Below are 20,529 nucleotides of genomic sequence, written 5' to 3' on the forward strand. Positions count from 1 at the left end.
CCAAAAAAACAATTCTCATGACACTCAAAAAATTTTTTTTACATTGTCTTAATATTGAAACAAAACCAATTATTAGATCTAAAGTTCCCATGGTACTATTGTTTCATAGAGCTTAAAGTGCTTCACATATACACATATATATAAACAAATATATGTAATATATATATATATGTGTGTGTGTGTGTGTGTGTGTGTGTATATTTAGTTTTCCTTTTGTGTGGGAGAAAGTGTGAGGAATTATCAAAGAAATTAAGTTGATCCAATAAATAGAGAATCTAGGTCGCTAATATCAATTCATTGTTTTTAATTAACACATGTCCTGCTTCTCATTTAAAAAAATTTTTTTCTTCAATCTTTACCCCAAACATCCAAATAACTAAATTTCATTTCCATGGACCTCTGCCTATTATGTTGGATTTAAAAATAGAGAGAACAAGGTGGGTGGAATGGCTCACAGGAAGGTCTTCGAAGCCCACAAAAATGGACAGCAGACATGTCATACTTCATCTGGCCTTATAACTCATGAATTCTGGATCCACCTCAACAGTACAGTCAACATTATTACAAAGATGGGTGACGTGACAAATCAGGACAGAACAGTTTTCTCAGACACCATCCCAATAGTTGTCAATCATTGATGAATCAACTGGTAGCTTTCCAAACTGATTAACCATCCCTATGCCTGCTTCTAAGAAATTCACTAAGAACTCCAGGAAGAAGTAAGGAGCCAACAGCAACAACCCAATCACTGGTCACAGCTTTCACTGTTATAAATGAAAAGTTATTTGTGCAGCCCTGGCCAGTGTTGCTAAATAGTTAAAGCGCTGGCCCGCACACCAAAGGGTCTTGGGTTTGATTCCCAGTCAAGGGCACGTATCCGGATTGCAGGTGCGGGAGGGCATGCGAAAGGCCGATTGCTATGTCTCTCTCACATTGATGTTTCTCTCTCTCTCTCTCTTTCTTTCTCTTCCTCTTCCACTCTGTCTCCCAAAATCAATGGGGAAAAAATATTGTCAGGCAAGAATGAACAAAAAAGGTAATTTATGCAGAAAAAGAGTAAATGTAGGAGGCCTGAAGCTGACATCCTTAGAAAAACCTGTTTGCAAGTTAGCCTTGGCTTGTCACCTGGGAACTGGGACTTAGAGAGGATTTCCATCAACCCCATAATTGATAAGAATAACTCACTGCACCTAAATTGTTCATACAAATAATGTGGTTTATGCCAAATACCTGCTTTCCTTCTGGGAGTCTAGAATTTTGATATACACCATGCAGAGGGTGCCTATATGACCAGCCCCCCCAAAAAATCCTGGGCAGTGAGTCTCTAATGAGCTTCCCTAAGTAGACAACGTTTTCACACGTCGCAATTCTGTGCTGGAGTAATTAAGTGTATGCTGCTTGACTCCACTGGGAGAACACTCTTGAAAGCTTGTGCCTGGTTTCCTTCAGACTTCAACCCTGTCCCTTATTGTTTTGCTGTTAATGCGTCTTAGCTGAGAGTACAACTAAATAATGCAGCGGTTCTTAACCTGTGGGTCGCGAACCCTTTGGCAGTCGAACGACCCTTTCAGAGGGATCGCCTAAGACCATCCTGCATCTCAGATATTTACATTACGATTCTTAACAGTAGCAACATTACAGTTATGAAGTAGCAACGAAAATAATTTTATGGTTGGGTCACAACATGAGGAACTGTATTTAAAGAGCCAGAAGATTGAGAACCACTGAAATAATGAGTCCTGTCAGACCTCCTAGCAAATCATCAAACCTGGAGGTGGGTCTTGGGAAACTCCAGGACACAGACTTCTAAATTTCCCTAAATTATCTATTAAAATAGCAACAAAGCTATTTTTTAGTAAGTTATCATAGAAAAAACAGGATATAGTTATGTATTACGCATTTCAGAAAATGGATATCCTATATAATAAAACCCTAATATGCAAATCGACCAAACGGCAGAACAACTGGTCGCTATGATGTGCACTGACCACCAGGGGGCAGACGCTCAATGCAGGAGCTGCCCTCTGGTGATTAGTGCACTCCCACAGGGGGAGCGGTGCTCAGCCCGAAGCTGGGCTCACAGCTGGCGAGCACAGCAGTGGTGGCGGGAGCCTCTCTGGCCTCCACAGCAGCGCTAAGGAGCAGCAAGCCCAGAGGTAAGGAGCGAGGGATCCGGGACTGCAAGAGGGATGTCCACCTGCTTAGGGCCACTCCCCCAGAGGGGTCCTGGACTATGAGAGGGCACAGGCCGGGCTAAGGGTCCACCTCCTCAGTGCACTAATTTCGTCATTCTTAAAATAGCTTGTCTGAGCAACTAATTAATCTAATCATAAGAAATTTAAGCTTAAGATAAAGAATATTTTAAAGACAATTGCTCTATTTTAAATTCAGAAGGCATGCTCAAATAGCATGTTTACTAATTTTGTTATAGCATCCATAAACAAGTTGAACAAGATTTCCAATTGGTTACTTACATATTCAAAACAAATAAGACACTTACCAAACAATTCAATGTAAACTTCTTGAAGTGTGTGGGCGCTGCAAAACTGGTTCAGTTCGTGGTGGATTTTATTGAAGATTAAGGTCTTGTCATAGTCTGCAGTGTAGTTCCTCACAATATCAAACACTGAAGGAGAGGTACAACCCATGTTTACTCATGTATCTCCTAATTCAGCCAAGGTAAAAGTTACACTGATATTATAATTCTAGTAGGCAAACTTCGAATTCCATACTAAGAAGAGTATACATATCTTAGAGGTATAAGGAACTGACAGTTTTCAAGTGAAGGCATGACACAATCAGATTTGTACTTTGGCAGCAGTATGAAGATGAATTGGGAGGCACAAAGATGAGAGGCAGGAAAGTGTAAAGCAATTACTACAAAGCAAAAGTTTAGCTAAGAGGTAAAGAGGGCCTTAACTAATTGAGGAACAGTGGGAATAAAAGAAGGAAGCAGCTGCAGAAGGCCATTTTCAAAAAGGCAGTTTTTAAAGGCTGTTAAAAAAGATACCAGGCTAGAAGGGAAAGAAGCAAACATTTATTGGGCCAGGCTTTATGCCAGGCAATTTACATATATTAGAATTTCATTATCACAAAAAATCTAATTGAGGAAACTGAGAAACAGAGCATTTCAGAAATGTGCTTAAGGGCACCTACTAATAGACCATACCTGAACCTGTGCTTTACTATTCAAACATGGGGGTTGGAGGATGGGTGAGAAAGGTGAAGGAATTAAGAAGTACAAATTGGCAATTACAGAATAATCATCGGGATGTAAAGTACAGCATAGGGAATATAGTCAATAATATTTTATTAACTATGTATGATGTCAGATGGGAACTAGATTTATTGGGGTGATCACTTTGTAATGTATATAAATGTTTAATCACTGGGTTGTAAACCTGAAACTAATACTGTTCATTAACTATAATTGAAAAGTAAAAAATAAAAACAACAACAACAACACATGCTGCTTTCTCTGTTCAGACCCAAGGACTTGCTCCAATAGCCTTTCCTCGATAGATACGCCACCAATAAATATTTGTTGACTAATTCATTTGCTTGGTCATTTCTAAATGAACTGGTGAACCAATAGTTTCCTCTTTATCTTTGGCCAGAGAAAAGCAATCTCCCTTGCTTCTATTTTTCCAATCACAAGTCATCCCACTGATTTGTTGCCAGGGAAAGTAGATGAAAAAGGACAATGAAAATACTTAATCACTGAAAAACAGAATCCAAATCCACTTGGCAGTAATACAGCCTGTTCTCTGGTATGAACTCCTTTTGCTATTTGTGCCTGATCCAGTGACATGAAATTTAGCATGACCTTACATTCCAATATATATTTGGTATTATGTCTTCTTAAGTAAAATAAAAACTCCTTAGGGAAAAGGTTCTAACTTCACCTTTTAAAATTGTTTTCGACAAATACAGTCTCCTGTACATACTGGGCATGCCAATTTTAATAATAAAGATAAAGGTAGAATGGCAGATCTTTCCACTAAAAGAGACCGATGTACATCCATGTTCATAGATTATTCAAAACAGCTAAAACGTAAAGGCAACCCAAATGTCCATTGATGGATGAATGGATATACAAAATGTGGTATATACATACAATGGAATATTATTCAACCTTAAAAAGGACATTGGTAATTACCAGGGGCTGAAGAGAAGGGGAAATGGGAATTATTGTTCAATGTTTATCGAGTTTCATTTTGCAAAATGAAGAGTTATCAAGATAGAGTTGGTGACGGTGGTTCAACAATCTGAATGTATTTAATACCACTGAACTGTACACTTAAAAAAATGGTTAAGATGACTTATTTTATGTGTATTCTGCTACAAAAAAAAAAAAATTGGGGGGAGGGTTCAAACCAAACAAAGACAGATTTTCTTACGTTTTTTAACAGTACCCACTCCATCTCTAGGTTTTCATCTTTTACCAAGAAAATGTTTTCCCCACAACAAGGACTTTCAGATTGCTTTGCAAGTAATAGCATAACTCACAACCAGAAAAGATTTTTCTATGGTCACAAATCAATGTGGCCTAGGACTTAATCAATTATAGGTTTTTAGCATGCATGAAAATGATCTCTCATCCTGACTGGATAAAATGCTACTTTCTAGAAATTCTAGAAATAATCAATGACTGTCTTGCTCTTTAAAAACAAAGAGTAACCCATACAGTTGCAGAAAAGTCAACACTGTCTAGAACAGCCGTGGGCAAACTACGGCCTGTTTGAAATGAATAAAACTAAAAAAAAAAAAAAAAAAAAAAGACCAGTACCCTTTTATGTAATGATGTTTACTTTGAATTTATATTAGTTCACACAAACACTCCATCCATGCTTTTGTTCCGGCCCTCCCGTCCAGTTTAAGAACCCATTGTGGCCCTCGAGTCAAAAAGTTTGCCCACCCCTGGTCTAGAACTTGTAACCTATTTCTGCCAACATTCTCTTGAAATGGAAAATATTCCAGTGATTATTTTTCTATACATATATAAATAAATGAGGTCATAAAACTTTAAAAGTACCTTTCTATTCTTCAGGGAATCTCTCAGTTATAAATACTCTGATTATAACTTTAAAACAACAGAACAGATCAGTACCATACCTGCATAAGGGGCCAACATATTAACCACTTCTATTCGATCAATATAGATCATGACCCCACCACTAAAGAAAAAAAAAAAAAAGGAAAAAGCATGAGCCAAATACAAATTCTATTATAATCCCAGATCATCAAACATATCCCACAAGATAGAAATTTAGAAGGAAAATCTAAAGACATATATTACTGATTAAAATGACTCCACTAATCACTACTCAAATAACCCTACACTAGTTCCTCTCATAACAAAGGTTCACCTCTGTAACTGTTGTGATCAATTCAGCTCACATGAAGACCAAACCTGTAACCTAAAGCTACTTAGTACTTTGTCCTTATTAACTGGCCAACAGATAACACAGTGCTCTTCTCAAAGTCTTCTATCAAGAAACCAAGTAAAATGGTTCCTCAGGAGGTATGAAGGCTAGCCACACTCTAAAATCCTTTGGGTTTCCTGCTTTATCTTAATAATTAATCGAAGAGTTTTTATGTTTTATCCATATTTATTCTTGTATAAAAAAAATTTGCTCCTCAAGTAAAACTGACACACTAGAAAGATAGGTCTTGTTAATTAGTGGTTCCTATACTTCCTGGGCTACCATGAGGGACATGTGAACTTCAACTTGAGGTACATGAAATTAGAGATTTTGAAACTAAACAACTAAGCCTTCCTACCAACTTACAATGACATCCCCCCCCCCCACAAGAAAAGAGTAATACATGCTCACTAAAAACAAACAAACAAACAAACAAACAAACAAACAAAAACCTGAAAAAGATAGGAAAGCAAAAAGATTAACATGAAATTTACCAAAAATCTCACTAGCTGCCAATTTTGAGTCATCTCTAAAGGGAATCCATAAAAAAAAAAAAATTGACAGACAGACCTAGGGAGAACTTACCAAATAACTTAAAACACAGGAAATTTGCTCCCTTTTAAAAAGCATGTGTCCTTCCACTGATGTCAAAGCCTCTTTTATATAGGCTTGTAATAAATATTTTAGTCATTTAAAATAAAGCATTTAAAAAATACCTTCAATTTTACATTATTCTTTTGATACAATTCAATGTACTGATTATATTCTAGAAATAATATATGCCTTGCTTGCCTTTCTTTCCTTAAAACTCTTTAGTGTAGCGATTTTCAAAGGTCCGAAAACCAGAAATAGCATTACATCACCTGAGAACTTCTGCTAGAAATGCAAATTCTCAGGCCTCATTCCAGACCTACTGAATCAGAAACTCTGGATGGCTTTTAACCCTTTGCGGTCGTTTGTCTACTCTCAGCCACCAAAGCTTTTTTACCGTTCCGGTCGTATGTCTGCTCTCAGCCACCACAGCAAGGAACCGTACGAATCTTAACTCTATGCATTCATGTATCAGTTCATAATTTCTCTGAAAGCTCTTGAGTGTCTAAGCAACCTTGTCACGAACCAAAACACTGCCCCGACAAATCGGAGATATCGAAACTCAATATAAACAAACGCGGTCGTTCACACTCGCCATGCAAAACACCGTGGTGAGTCAGTCGCCTTTTGAGAGTGAAGAAATCGACAAGCTTTGGAGATACTTCGCAGAATTTCAAATAAAGCTTTACAAATTACGTTTAACTGTAATTAGGCATTCTCGCTTGTTAAGATATTTCAAAATAATACTCCAAAATGGCAAAATGAAAGTTACCGAAAGAAGTGTACTACGAATCTGAAAGTAACGATGAAGAGTTTTATTTTGGCACCTTGAATACTGACTCTGACGTAGAAAGGGATAACGTTTGTAGTGATTCTACTAGTAGTGACGTAGTTCCAAAAAAAGAATTAATAAATCTTGTTTATCCTTCATAATCTTGCATGTTATGTATCACTGCTCTTTCAATGGAAATTAATTCCGACCAGTACGACACCCATGTCCAAATTTAATACGACCACAAAGGGTTAATACTACAGATGACAGGTGAGACGATTTCATTTTAAACTACCTATTATTGAGTACTTACTCTGGATCAAGTGCTGGGTTAGGCACTTCATATACACTAATTCTGTCCCTTGGTATAACTGCAAGATAGGTCTTATTACCTGATTTTTACAAATGAGGGAATTGAGCTTAGCAAAGTCAATAAAGGCATGTGTGGCAGCAAGGAGTATATGTCAACTCTGCTCTTTCCGCTCAATTTAGCTATGAACCTAAAAATGCACTAAAAAATAAAGTCTAGTTAAAAAAACAAAACTCAATAAAGCAGCTGTGGCAGTGCTGATGTATGTACGAAGTTAGGTCTGCTGGTTCTTTTCAATAACACCCTAATGACTCTTAAGATAAAAAGCTCCTGCTGGAGACAGGACTTTCCTCATATAATGCCCAGAAGAGAAAACTCGGGGAGTTACTTTCATGCCATTTGAAAGATGTTTAACTGATTATAGCTTATGAACAGAAACTCCATCTGAACTAAAGGGAGGTTGGTTAGTGAGGGGAAAGCTTACCTTGTTCCACAAGGCACATTTTTAACTTCATCAGTTTGTAGTGTTGTCTGGGGAGGAAAAAAAATCTCAATACTCAGGACACATATTGTCAAAGAAGTACCGGTCCCAGAGGGAAAACCTCTGGAGAAGTACTGAGAGGTAAAAATAGGAGCACGCCATTACAGTTCTAGTCACCAAAGATTAGCTATCAAAGTAATTTCTTTTTGTATCCCAGCAGACATGAAAGTTTTGAGACAAAATATTTTACAGTTAATGTTTGAATCAGGATGCACTAGGAAAGTGTCAATGTTCAACCTCTCAGAGTCCCTGATTTGCCTAGAGCTGGCCTGGGGTTACAAACTACATGGCTTTCCCACAAGGATACTACTACGAGGACTTGTGCTCTGAACTTTGATTCCACTGCTAATATTACTGCTTATGACGAAAATAAAAGATAACTATTTTATGCATACAGCTCAAAGGTACCCTTGAGCTGAAAAGCAATCTTTTTCTCTGAAGATGTAGTCAATATTTTAGTTTAGGCCCTAATAATTTCTCAAATGGTCTGTTCAATTTCCTTTTTAACAGAACTGCCACCACCAGCGGTGCTTCCTTCCAACAATCTGGTATTTATTTACTTTGCCCCTTTGTTTGCATCCATAGTGATTCTCTATTGCACTCTAAGGCCTCCAATAGGTGAATACCTAATGAGTGTATTCTAGACACACTGCATCTTATGAAGTACTCAGCAACATATTACTTTATGGAATACAAAGGAGAAAGAAAGTATAGTCCCTGTTTCCAAAGAGCTCATTATCCAACACAGGAGATAAAATCCTTACAAAGCAATCTATAGCAGGTATAAAACAACAGCGTATAAACGGAATTGTTAGGTATTAAATAGCAGAGAGTAAAGTGATAGGTTGAAAAGCTCTCTAAAGTGAAGTATTTATAACTTAGGTCTACAGGGGGAAGAATAAGAACAGACGAGGCAGAGGAACATTTTAGGTTCAATAAATATCCTATTCAAATATACACAGTTGAGAACAAACTGTACATACTAGTACAAGTGACAGGAAGCAGATTGGCTTGCCTGCAGCAGAAGGGGCGATATAGATGAAAGTTGATTTTCTGAGAAGTGAACATGGTGATATTAGGTAGAGAGCCCTGCATGTTCAAAGGAGGGAGGGAGGGGCTTGAGCCCTCCCTAATCTATCTTATATACAGCCACAAAATAAACCTTTCAAAAATATGTTTTTCTTGCCCTAGCCGGTTTGGCTCAGTGGATAGAGCGTCGGCCTATGGACTGAGAGGTCCCGGGTTCGATTCCGGCCAAGGGCATGTGCCTTGGTTGCGGGCACATCCCCAGTGGGAGGTGTGCAGGAGGCAGCTGATTGATGTTTCTCTCTCATTGATGTTTCTAACTCTCTATCCCTCTCCTTTCCTCTCTGTGAAAAATCAATAAAATATATTTTTTAAAAAATATATGTTTTTCTTTAATTCCTTTGCTCATATGTGGTGCCAATCTCAGTATCCATCATATTTAGAGGCAAGAAAACCAGCTAGGAAGCTAAAATATTAATTTATTTAGGCTGATTTAGTAAAGGGTGTGGAAATTAAAAGCTGTCAGTCCAGGAGTCATCATAGAGAAAGGATTAAAAAACTGGTTGCATGTAAAATTCCAGAAAGGAAGAGAATTGAGTTTAATTCAGGGGTTGAGAAATAGGATGATGGTAAACATAGTGACAGGTTCTAGGTAGATAGAGAAAAGTTGAAGAGATGAGCTCAATTTAACTGTATTTCCTTCAAAACATTAGTCATATTCTATACCAACACAGAAGGCTATATCTTCTAATGTGTTCCAAAATTTCATGAAAGTAAAATATTTCATGTCTCATTTGAATAAGAACAATTTTTAAAAAGGGTTTTATTAATATAATTTTTTTCCTAGAATGTTACTGCTTCACATATTAAAAAAGAACATTCCTATTAAGTCACACTGGCTCCACCATTTAATTTTTTTGTAAAGTCAAAGTACATTGTTGACATGGAAATCTCTTTACTAATTTCATTTCCATTAAGTATGATAGTTTATTGCAATATATAAATACAGTAGATCCCCGGGTTACATCGGAGATCCGTTCCTACAGCACGACGTAACGCGATTTTTGCTGTAATTCAGAACCCACCTACATAAGCATCTACATCACTCACATGGAGCACATACATAGCAGTAATGAAGTGAAACAGTAAAAAAACATTTAAAAGATAACAATTCCTGACCTTTACTTGTGGTAAATAAATAAAAAACATAAAGCACATATGTACATACGTCGAAATGATGGAACTTTTTTTTTATAAATAAATGGGAGAAGGCGACATAACCACGAAAAGACGTACGTCGTCGAGTCCGATGTAACCAGAGGACTGTCTGTAGACTTGTATACAAACTATATATTGTATTTGTTATATCTGCAATTAAACTCTAAAACCTATTTAATGTTTATTATCTGTATCTCTTCTATATATCTCCGCATCAGTGTGACTCAACATGCTAAGCTCCAAGAAGGCAGAGATAGATTTACTTGGCTTTGAACAGACCTACAAAATACCCTAATCTCTAAGGGTGTGATGCTGCCATTGATAACATCATCATAAACTGTTTAGGCTGTTGGTGAGATCATGTAATTAAAACTCCTTCTTTCACAAAGGAATAACTGAAGTCTACAGTAGTGAAGTGATTTTTGTAAAGTCATATAATTAATTGGTGTTAACCAGAACTGAAGTCTCCAGGTTTCTGACCCCATGTGTTCACTACACCCTACTGCTCAATTTAACAATGTTCACAAGTAGAAAGGTCAGAAATATAAATGGGTTACAATCCCTGCCTTCAAGAAGCTTGGAGATTTTCTGGAAAGAAAATACACACAAAAACTTAGAGAACAAACAAGACAATATTACTAAAAGAAATAAGACCAAAGGCCAAAATTTATAGTACAGACTTTCAGAGCTATAGATTAAAAGAGGGATTTGCGATAAGCCTTAAGAAGGCTGGCAAGATTTAGATAGGAAAGAAGAAATGAAGGGAAAGATGAGGAGAGAAGAGGTGACAGCATGAAGGAAGGCAAGAGTGAATAAAATAGAGAAAATATGGAAATCAGTCCAGCTAAAGGAAGAACACATTTCACTTCAACAGATACAAATTCTTGCCCTAAGCCCCTGAAAAACAACTTGGAAGGAAACCTGGAAGATTTAAGTATTTATAATGAAACTCTCACTTATCAAGAAGACTAGATTTAACACATTTCATACCACTCAGGAGTTTTCTTGTGTTTCGCGCGCCATCTGTTAAGGACCGCTCACGAGTGTTCTCGTTTTTCACGCCCATGGAAAAAGAAGCGAATCTAGATACTTATGTAAATTTTGTTTGGTCCCTCTTCATAGAGGAAAATGTTTTACGCAGTACCATACGTTAAAAAAGTACTAGGAACTTTAATTGTTTTTGTAAATAAAAATGTTATAATTATTGAAAAACAACACCTAAAGTGCATTATGATGATTTAAATAACGTGCAGTTTGCCCAAAAACGTGCGGTCCCTGGCATATGTCTTAAAGATTTCTATGCGGTATGCAATGTGTTAAATTCCAAGTTTAACTATAATACATTTTCCTCAGTCCTAAAAAATTAGCAGATAGTAGACAAACTTCTGAATCCATAGATTTATGATCATACTGATTAATCCTATTTTATCATCTTATGTCAAAAGATATTTTACTCTTTCCCACGATCAAGACACTGTTCTCAATGATAAGATGCTACTTCAAATATCCTGAAATGCTATCAAAATAAAACATTCCCTAAGGTTCCACATAAAATTGTGCTTAATGTCCCCAGGCAAAAATGTGAGGCAGAAAAGCTGTGTATAAAAATTCAGATCCTCCATGTTAACAATAGTCCAGGAGCTTGCCCCTATGGAAACCAAACACTGTTCTAAACCAGTAATCACTGGTTTGTTTTTCTAGTTGTGCGCTGAAGACCTGCTTTTATTTTGACAGCAGCAACAGAACACACCTGCTGCATACCACTATACACATGTGAGAAGTCAGTTCTTCCAAGTTGCTGAGCTCTTACTTCTAACATACTGCAAGAGAGTGCAGTGGTTCAAAAGCACAAACTGCACTGTGACACCTGCACTCTGTCCTCTAACTCCTTATTTAAGTAAATACCGCCATTGATTAAGCAACAGGAAACCCATCTCCACCCACAAATGTGGCAACTGTTCCTGTCACGCCTGTCTATCCAGTGTTGGGGCTTCCTTAGAAATCGCTTACCTGCACAGATCTGAACGTAGTAATGAAAGGCAACATGATGTGATAGCCCGGTCCACTGGGGGTCGTTAGTAAAGCTCCTCCCCTGCCAAAAGATGTTTCAAATTGACAAAATTATAGAGAGAAATTCTCTTTCCAAATCTAAAATGCTGTAATAAGTATTCACTTACTCATGCTATTGACCTATTAAAGCCTCACTAATATGAATTACACATGATGAACAACTGCTGGTCCCTAAAATATCTGCCACAGCTAAGAAGGTAAAAAAAAAAATCACATTAAACTGCTGATGTTACAGCTTGTTTCATAAGATGAACCAACTATACCTCTGGGTTTCCAGCACTGCTCACAGGTACAAAGGATTTTCAATGGTTTTTAACGGTCTGAAAAATACTTGTAAAAAAATTCTAATGGCTCTCAGTTACTATATTTAGACTGTGCATAACACTAACCAGATCAAAACATAATACATTTAGTCACCAGGTTAAAAAAGAAGATAACACAAACTTTCAAGGAAGGAGAAAATTTCAGAGGCTCAAGATGCTTTTAATCTACCTATATAATAAGGCAATTAAAATACTGGGTGCATAAAGTTTATTTTTTAAAAACATGAAAAAGTAGCATAGCAATATAAAGGGTGAGGGAATAAGATTAAAAGTAGAGAGAATATAACTGTGGACTTGTTCACCAAATTCTGGAATGTGTGAACTATGACAGCACATCTTGGAAATTATTAAAAAAAAAAAAAAAGGCATTTGAGAGACAAATATTAAAAAGAAGTCCTTTTGTACGCAGTGAAGAATAACTTCATAGAACTTAGCTTTCTATTTGAAAATATAAATAGGTATGAAAAGGATTAATAACAAATAACTAGGAAAATATGAACTGTTTGAGGTATAGCCCTAATTCTTTGAGAGCCACACGTTGAAAAGCTCTTTCCTTGATTTTACTAGCAGGACGGTGAAAGGACAGAACGGAAGTGATAGCTGTGTCCCTAACGAAAAGACAGAAAGAACGGAACTGATAGCTGTGTCCCTAACTCCTCTCCCAGGAAAGCCAAAGGCAATGCTGAACTAGATGGAAATATGAACTAACCTGTTATTCATCTACTAAGACATATCACTGAAATTGCATTTGAAACTAGCGTTTCACAGGGAAGACTGTTTCTAAGACTCAGGATGGATTTAAAAGTAGAAATATCATTTGGGGGGGATGATGGAAACAAGTAAAAAGTTGAAGCCCTTTCCAATACATTATTATCGCAATTTCTCCAGATTACCCTCTCTGTGTCTAGGCCAAAAGGAACTGGTGGTACCATGTTGAAGGAAAAGCCATTGGAGCCCAACTAGAGAACAACACATCCCACACAATTCCTTTCCTGAACCTGGAAGGAAGGGTAAGGTGGGAGGAGGGGGGTCCGTCAATGCTGAGTTTCTGTGTCTCGAGGTCCAGGGATGTACAACTGTCATGGTGGTCATGTTTTGGCCTTAGAAGCCAAAACCAGACACTAGGTGATTTTAAGGGGGGAAAGGAGGGGGTGTAAGAACCATCACTAATAGGACCGGCGTTTCTAAACGGCATGTAAAGTTCAAACTGAAGGCCTGTACAGGTGTATGGGCTACAACGATTTACCCATCTCTTCAGTTACAGGTGGAGGGGCCACTGCCTGCCTTCATTCACTTTTTCCTGCAAAAATTGAGCTTACAAGGAATAGGTAGGGACTCGACCTCTGCACAAAACACACATAGCACTAAAATTGTCCAAGAGCTGCAGGGTGCTCTGCAAAAGCCCGCCTCGGCCCCCAAGAGCCAGGACGGAAGTCCCCGCCGAGGACGGGAGAGGGCTCCCCCGACTCTGCAGAGGCAACTCCGCCGGGAGTGCGCGCGCAGCCCGAGCCGACCGCACACGCCGCTCACCTGTAGTACACAGCCAGGTGTCCTTCCTCGATTTTGTGGATGGAGGCATAGAGAAAGGCGACCACCACACCCACCACGGCAGCCACCAGAACCCGGACTTGAGTCATATTCATCCTGTTTCTCCTGAACAAGGGAGGAAAGGACGCCCAGCCCCGTGAGAGACAGGCCTATCCTGTCGGATTTCCACCCTCCGCGTCGCACAACTGGCTCCCTTCCGCACGCCGCGCGGGGAAGTCTGGTGCCCCTTCTTCCTCATTCATTCCTTTTTGCAGGACCCGTTTACTCCCCTACACCCCCCTCCGCGCAAAACGGCCCGCGGGTCGCCCCTGCTCACTTAGCGTCGTGACACCCCCTCTCCCAATGGCCGTCCCGCGGCAGAAGGTACTAAGGGGGCGGGGGGGGGGTCCAGCCGCAGAGTCCGAAGGGAGGCCCACCCCTCCACCGCGCCTCACCGATCAGTGACGCATCGCCCCCGCCCCGCACGTGCGGCTGCTTCCCCGGGCCAACCGCCGCCGACAGCCGACCCCGCCCACTCTCCCCGCTCTGCGGCTGCGCGGGCACGCAGGCCGACGCAGTGCTCGCCCCGCGACTCAAGAGACGGGGAGCGGAGGGGACAAAATTCTCCGGCTGCCTGCAGCGCGATTTCCCGTAAAAGTGCGCGGACTCTTTTCTATGCACTGCTGGTTTCCTGCTCTGGAGAACAGGTCGGTGATCTAGAGTGAGCGGGGATGCTGAGTTAGAAGAGGGCCTCTGGAACAAGGAACTGGTCAGTTCTTCTAGTGCAAAAACCCACTGTCTCACTCCAGTGTTCCGTTTGTCTTTCTTGTGGTTTATTCCGAAGCCTACGTGGCAGGCACATGCTTCATGCACGGGTCCTGCACTGAATTCAGGAGCAGCCAGACTTGTTGGAAGTGGAAGTTCCGAAGAGGAAGGTATTAAATTTAATTGCATAGTCACTCATCAAGTATTTTTCTGAGCACCTATTAATGTGCCCGAAGCTAACCTAGCGAGGACTTGATGGCCATCCAAGCAATAGGAACGGGTCCTAGGAAAATGAAAAGGAACAGGGAGCATTAGAGCTCCTGTGAAGCCATTATGATGGAAAGGAGTGGGATGGTAGGCTAGTCCCAGATTTTGAAAGGCTCAAAGCACCTTTTCTGTAGGGAGAGGGTACTGGATGGCTAGAAAATAGACACGGACGTTCTTTTTACTGCATATTCTCTTCTTTTAAAATAGGCATTATGTGATTATGTTACCGAACACAAAAAGGATAAAGTTAAAGAGCAGAGAAAGGAATGAGATGAACAAACACAGGAAAAATTAGAGTAGGTTGGGCAGTTATGGTTACTGTAAGCCTTCAAAGGCTAGCAGTGGGACCATAACTGTACAAGTAGACTAGGGTAGGAGGGCTCTGTAACCTCTTGGGCAGTGCTTTAGGGCCGGTGAGTCTGTAAAATGGTTTACAGTGGAGAGAGATTGGAGGCAGGGAAGCAAAGTGGTTAGAAAGTGCAGGTCCAAAGTTATAATGGTCCACTATGGAAGACAGTATGGAGTTTCCTTAAAAAACTGAAAATGGAACTCCCATTTGACCCTGTGATCCCACTTCTAGGAATATATCCCAAGAAACCAGAAACACCAATCAGAAAGGATATATCCACCCCTATGTTCATAGCAGCACAATTCACCATAGCTAAGATCTGGAAACAGCCTAAGTGCCCATCAGTAGATGAATGGATTAGAAAACTGTGGTACATCTACACGATGGAATACTATGCTGCTCTAAAAAGGAAGGAACTCTTACCATTTGCAACGGCATGGATGGAACTGGAGAGCATTATGCTAAGTGAAATAAGCCAGTCAATAAAGGAAAAGTACCACATGATCTCACTCATTCGTGGACAATAGAGACCATTATAAACTTTTGAACAATAATAGATACAGAGGCAGAGCTGCCTCAAACAGATTGTCGAGCTGCAGCGGGAAGGCCGGGGAGGGTTGGGGGGCAGGAGGTAGGGGGGTAAGAGATCAACGAAAGGACTTGTATGCATGCATATAAGCATAACCAATGGACATAAGACACTGGGGGATAGGGGAGGCTAGGGGACTGTCTAGGGCGGGGGGATAAAATGGATACATATGTAATACCCTTTGTAATACTTTAAGCAATAAAAAAAAATAATAATAAAAAAAAACAAAAAAAAACAAAGTTATAATGGTGATAACAGGAAATGGGAAGGGGTAAATAGACTTCGAGTCATTAAAGCAAGCCCCCCCAGACCACTCTATCCTCTTCTTTACCTGTGCCATTCATTTGCCTTTTAGTACCTAGGACTGTCTGGGACCTTGTCTGTTCCAGATCAACCAGGGGTGGGGAATGTCTGGCCCACAGGCCATATAAGGCCCGCAAAATAATTTGTTCTGGTCCTGCCAAGGCATTAGGGGTGAGTTAAATGTTTGACCAAATATAGCAGGCTAATTTTTAAGCTGATAATTTTCTGTGGCCCGTGAATGATGTTATAAATATCCAAATGGCCCTCGGTATGGGGCTGGGAACTCTCGCTCCTCAGGGGGACCTCTGCAGGTGAGATGTCCTTCCCAATTTTTACCCACCACACGGGGGTGTGGGACCAGCCCATTCTGCATCTCTGCTCCTCCTACGGGTCTTGGTCTGGTCTCAATGTGGCTTCTTTCATCCCCTAGTTGTAGGACTTCATTCAACCAGGTTTCAGGTGGTTCTGAATGATGGTGGTTCTGCAGTTTAGCTGAAATTTTGATGTGGTTGTGGGAGGAGGCAAGTATCACGTTTACCTATGCCACCACCTTGCCCCAAAGTCCTGTACATAGTTTTTTAAAAATAGTCAGCTGTTCTTATTTGGTGGTTTCATGTCTGCAGATTCAACCAGCCATGACTCGAAACAGTATTTTCGCATTCCCAACCTGTTAGCTGAATTCACAGATGTTAGGGGCCAACTATAGAAGCTAAAGTGATACTCAGATTTTTTACTGTGTGGGTATTGACGCCCCTAACCCCCACTTTGTTCAAGGGTAACTATATTCATCTGATTTTAATGAAAGGAGAATCAAAAAGTAATTTAAAAATCATTTAATACACAAAGTGAAAAACTGTCTATAATACAAAAGCATTTCACATTTTTAAAAAACAAGTATCTTCTAAATTACCTAACAGGTAATAGATCCACAATCCTTTATCTGAAATCGTTAGAGCCAGATGTTTTAGAATTATGAAATTTTCAGATTTTAGAAAGGTAATTCAGTGCATACTACATACACACCCAACAGTCTATGGCAGCAGCTTCCCCACTAAATAATTAAACATGTTAATATTTTTGCAGCAAAATAAATGAAGATTCACACTAGATGGGGTAAGTTGATTCAATTGTCAGTTCAAGTTGGATTTGAAAGCAAATGAGTTTTGTCACCAAGCTTATGAAAAACCTTGTTTTCAGAGCTTTTTGGATTTTGGATTTACAGATAAGGGAGTGCAGACCTTTATATTGGTATGACAAGACATGTAAGATTCTTAAACAAATGACTCATTTTTACAAATGAAAGAAACAGATGTTTTCAAATACATTATAAATTAACATTTCTTCTTTGATATTACTAAATGTACATCTTAAATACATATACACATAGCACACTTTGGACAGTCCACTGGTATTGAAGGCACAGATGCACTATCCAATGTGTAATAAAATTGAAAATGGGATTGACCCAACTCCTTATGATGCCAGAAAGAGCACTGTTGAGTGCAACACAAGGAGGTAGGGTTTATTTTTCAAGAAGTACAATTTTACTTGTGAGCAGTCTCTGCCACAGAAACATAGGCAGACAATGTGTACTTGGAACACATTAATTAAGGTTTCTTCTCTGTATATATTATGTTTGGCCTTATGTCCAAAAGTTATAAGGTATTTTTAGTCAGTTAAATAAGTAATGTTTTACAAAGTTTAAAAACAAATAGATGGCAATGATGCTCCTAACTAGCTGTAGTTTTTAAACAAGTTCACCAACATAAAATTATATCTGTTCAGGAGTTAAAATTACCCAAAGCCAAAATATAGCCTTTGTAAAACCATATGTAGTTTTTGATCACAGCCATTTCTTCCACTGAATGGTGTTTGAAGAATGGTTTCATGGGAAAAAACAAATTTCGAACATGTGCAGCAACAACTTCCATTGGTTTGGGCGCAGTGAATAAGTGGTAAGTCATTCTGTTAACCAACTCCAATCAAGACTCTAAAACCAGGCATGAAAAATTACAATTAGATGTTGACTATAAGTGGTAGGTTTTGGGTGTTCATTTTTGCAAGTTTTCTAAGTATGTCCGTACATTTTATAGTCAAAAGTTTAAAAATTAAAAGCATAAATAAGTTGCAATTAGAATTTAGTTTGCCTTATTTTCTGCTAATTAAAAAGATACTTCAGAGTTTTCATAAATATTTGAAGCAAATAATTAAAGAGGAAATACAAAGAGTTGATGTTGAGACTAAAAGTTAATCCAGTAAACATTTTATTGCAGTTTCTCCAAGTTTTAAATCAGTAATTCACAATAACTAAATCTTATTAATATAAATACTTCTATTAATTACAACTATAATTACAGTATTCATTTGTATGCAACAGTTACTATATTTGAATTAATTATAATTCAAATATAAATCCTGCTTCATCTTATTGGAGAAAATTGATTATTGAAGCAGAAAAGTACAAACCATTTAATTTCAGAGATCATATTGCAAAGAAATTTTATCAATCATTTAATTTGCCCAAAAATGCTACTGTTGAAGATTGTTGATGATATAATCCTAGTATATGCACGAGTAAGAGAAGATGGGGATTTGAGGTCAAGGATATTCCTCAAATGCTCTTTCTCTTTCCTCTCAGTTCTGTTCCTCATATGCATCCCAAATGCCAGTTAAGGAAAGTTAAACCCTTTGCAAAATACCTAAAACACACATCCATGTCCATATAAAACTTACCATCATTCTACTGCTCTGCTCCTCATTTACTTCACGAATAATAGTGCTTAAATGGCCAAGACAGTTCACATTTTCTCCTATCATTTGTGCCAAAGTCTCCCTGTGAAATGAAGAGAAAAAAAAAAAAAAGAAAGAAAAAAAAAAACCTTTTCAAATTCTGCAAAAGAACATAAGAATTTTCTCTACTTTTTGGTCTTCAGGGTCAGGATGATCAATGCCCTTCCTGCACCCCTGCACCCCAATGCAGCTGATTCCTGTAGGCTTCAGTTTCCTTATCCTTCCCACCCAGAGGCAAAGTCCTGCCTATTACTCCAATTGTTGCCTCTGCCCAGCTTTAACAATAAGTCCACTATAATTCCAATCTGATTTTCCTCTGAAATAAAAGTGACAATTATATACAACACACACACACACACACACACACACACACACACACACACACACACACACCCTACCCCAGAAATGCAAGCTGGATGGGGGTGTGGGGGTAGGTCCTTGTGGCACAGACAGATGAAAGATCTCTTTTTGTTTCTGGAATATTTCCCTTTCATTACAATTAGGAAGCACATCACCATGCTGACTTTTCAGAGAAAGAAATGCAGGGGAGAAGATACAAAAGTATAATCTGTTCTGCAAAGATCAGGGAAGGTGAAAAGCTGGTTGGAAACTACAGATGACAGCAATGAAAAAATGAAACAAGCAAGCTGATTCCTGAGGAGAGCAGAAGAAAACAGTGTGACAGGGGAGCTGACCAGAACCGAGAAGATTCCTGGAAGTTTACATTTGCAGGCAATCCTGATTCTGGTTTCCACCTTCCATGCTTTCCTCTTCCATATGGCCCCTATTCTCGCCTTTTACCACCCCTCAGAGTTCCTACCCTATTAGAATCAGCTTGAGGCTATGGATGATGGCCACTATTAGCTTAGAACTAAATTCTAATTCAGCTCCTTTTCAACAGATGATAAAATTGAGGTCAACAGTTCCCAATTCCTGGAGGTTAAGTACCACATAATAATTGAAATCAGTTTTTCTTTATAATGTATTCCTACTGAAAAGTATATTTAAAATTCCTGTCGGATACAGGAATTTTGTTTTGCAAATAACCACAACCTCAAATCTGAAATTCACTGTATAAAGTTGACATCTGGGACCATTAGCATCCCCTAACAAAACTACATGCCTTTAATGAAAGCAAAAAGTTTCGTAATGTATTAAAATTTACATGATTTAACTCTGATTAATAAGATTATTTCCTAAAGTCTATATAATTGATTACAGCCTGTGCTATAGCTGTGGATGTATTATATACCGGGTCAAATCTACAGTGACCCCAAGATGTAACCTGGAACTTGCTTTCTTTAAAAAAATAAAATACCTGTTATCAGCTTGCCTTCCTGCCATGTGCTTTTCTCTCATATAAGTAGAGTACAGAATATGTAAACTGCACGACCTCCTGAGCAGTGATGTAACATGGCTGCACTTCTGCAAAACTAATTATGGGCAGAGCTTCCAGGAAATGCTGGTGCTGTAGAGGTCTCCATGAATTGTGAGAAAAGCGACAATACACAAGCTAGCAAAGAGCCACTGGCTCTGGATACGGCACATCTTATGCTGAGAAAAATAACAGAAATGGATAGTCATTCAGCTTTTAGCAGAAGAGTAGGAATTAATAAAAGAAAATATAGGGCTTAAAACTTCAGTTCTTATTTGCAAAACTGA

The 20,529-nt window shown here is 38.8% G+C and overlaps 3 protein-coding genes across 21 annotated transcripts in view; 1 reads left to right on the top strand and 2 right to left on the bottom strand.

Moving 5' to 3' along the window:
* ERLIN1 (ER lipid raft associated 1) overlaps window positions 1-14,395 on the bottom strand; it is a 40,446-nt gene extending 26,051 nt beyond the window's left edge. The window contains exons 1-6 of one of the 9 annotated variants that reach the window (XM_059661060.1): window positions 14,260-14,389; window positions 13,808-13,930; window positions 11,895-11,976; window positions 7,584-7,630; window positions 5,116-5,177; window positions 2,501-2,626 (exon numbers count right to left, since the gene is read on the bottom strand). In XM_059661060.1, coding sequence (XP_059517043.1) covers window positions 2,501-2,626; window positions 5,116-5,177; window positions 7,584-7,630; window positions 11,895-11,976; window positions 13,808-13,920 — 430 coding nt within the window. In that variant the 5' untranslated portion in view covers window positions 13,921-13,930; window positions 14,260-14,389. Of the gene's footprint in view, window positions 1-2,500; window positions 2,666-5,115; window positions 5,178-7,583; window positions 7,631-11,894; window positions 11,977-13,807; window positions 14,119-14,141 lie in introns of those variants that run through there. The other 8 variants (XM_059661064.1, XM_059661062.1, XM_059661063.1 and 5 more) reach the window with 8 other exon arrangements.
* Window positions 1-20,529, top strand: part of LOC132214241 (histone lysine acetyltransferase CREBBP-like) — a 390,706-nt gene that overhangs the window by 161,363 nt on the left and 208,814 nt on the right. The gene's annotated exons all lie outside the window — the stretch shown is intronic.
* CHUK (component of inhibitor of nuclear factor kappa B kinase complex) overlaps window positions 16,896-20,529 on the bottom strand; it is a 33,459-nt gene continuing 29,825 nt past the window's right edge. For 4 of the 11 annotated variants that reach the window (XM_059661048.1, XM_059661046.1, XM_059661045.1 and 1 more), the window contains 2 exons: window positions 18,811-18,910; window positions 16,896-18,067 (listed from right to left, as the gene is read on the bottom strand). In XM_059661048.1, the coding sequence (XP_059517031.1) occupies window positions 18,038-18,067; window positions 18,811-18,910 (130 nt within the window). In that variant the 3' untranslated portion in view covers window positions 16,896-18,037. Of the gene's footprint in view, window positions 18,068-18,808; window positions 18,911-20,282; window positions 20,422-20,529 lie in introns of those variants that run through there. The other 7 variants (XR_009448237.1, XR_009448235.1, XM_059661051.1 and 4 more) reach the window with 3 other exon arrangements.

This window comes from Myotis daubentonii, chromosome 13, assembly GCF_963259705.1.
Source record: "Myotis daubentonii chromosome 13, mMyoDau2.1, whole genome shotgun sequence".
Lineage (NCBI taxonomy): Eukaryota > Metazoa > Chordata > Mammalia > Chiroptera > Vespertilionidae > Myotis > Myotis daubentonii.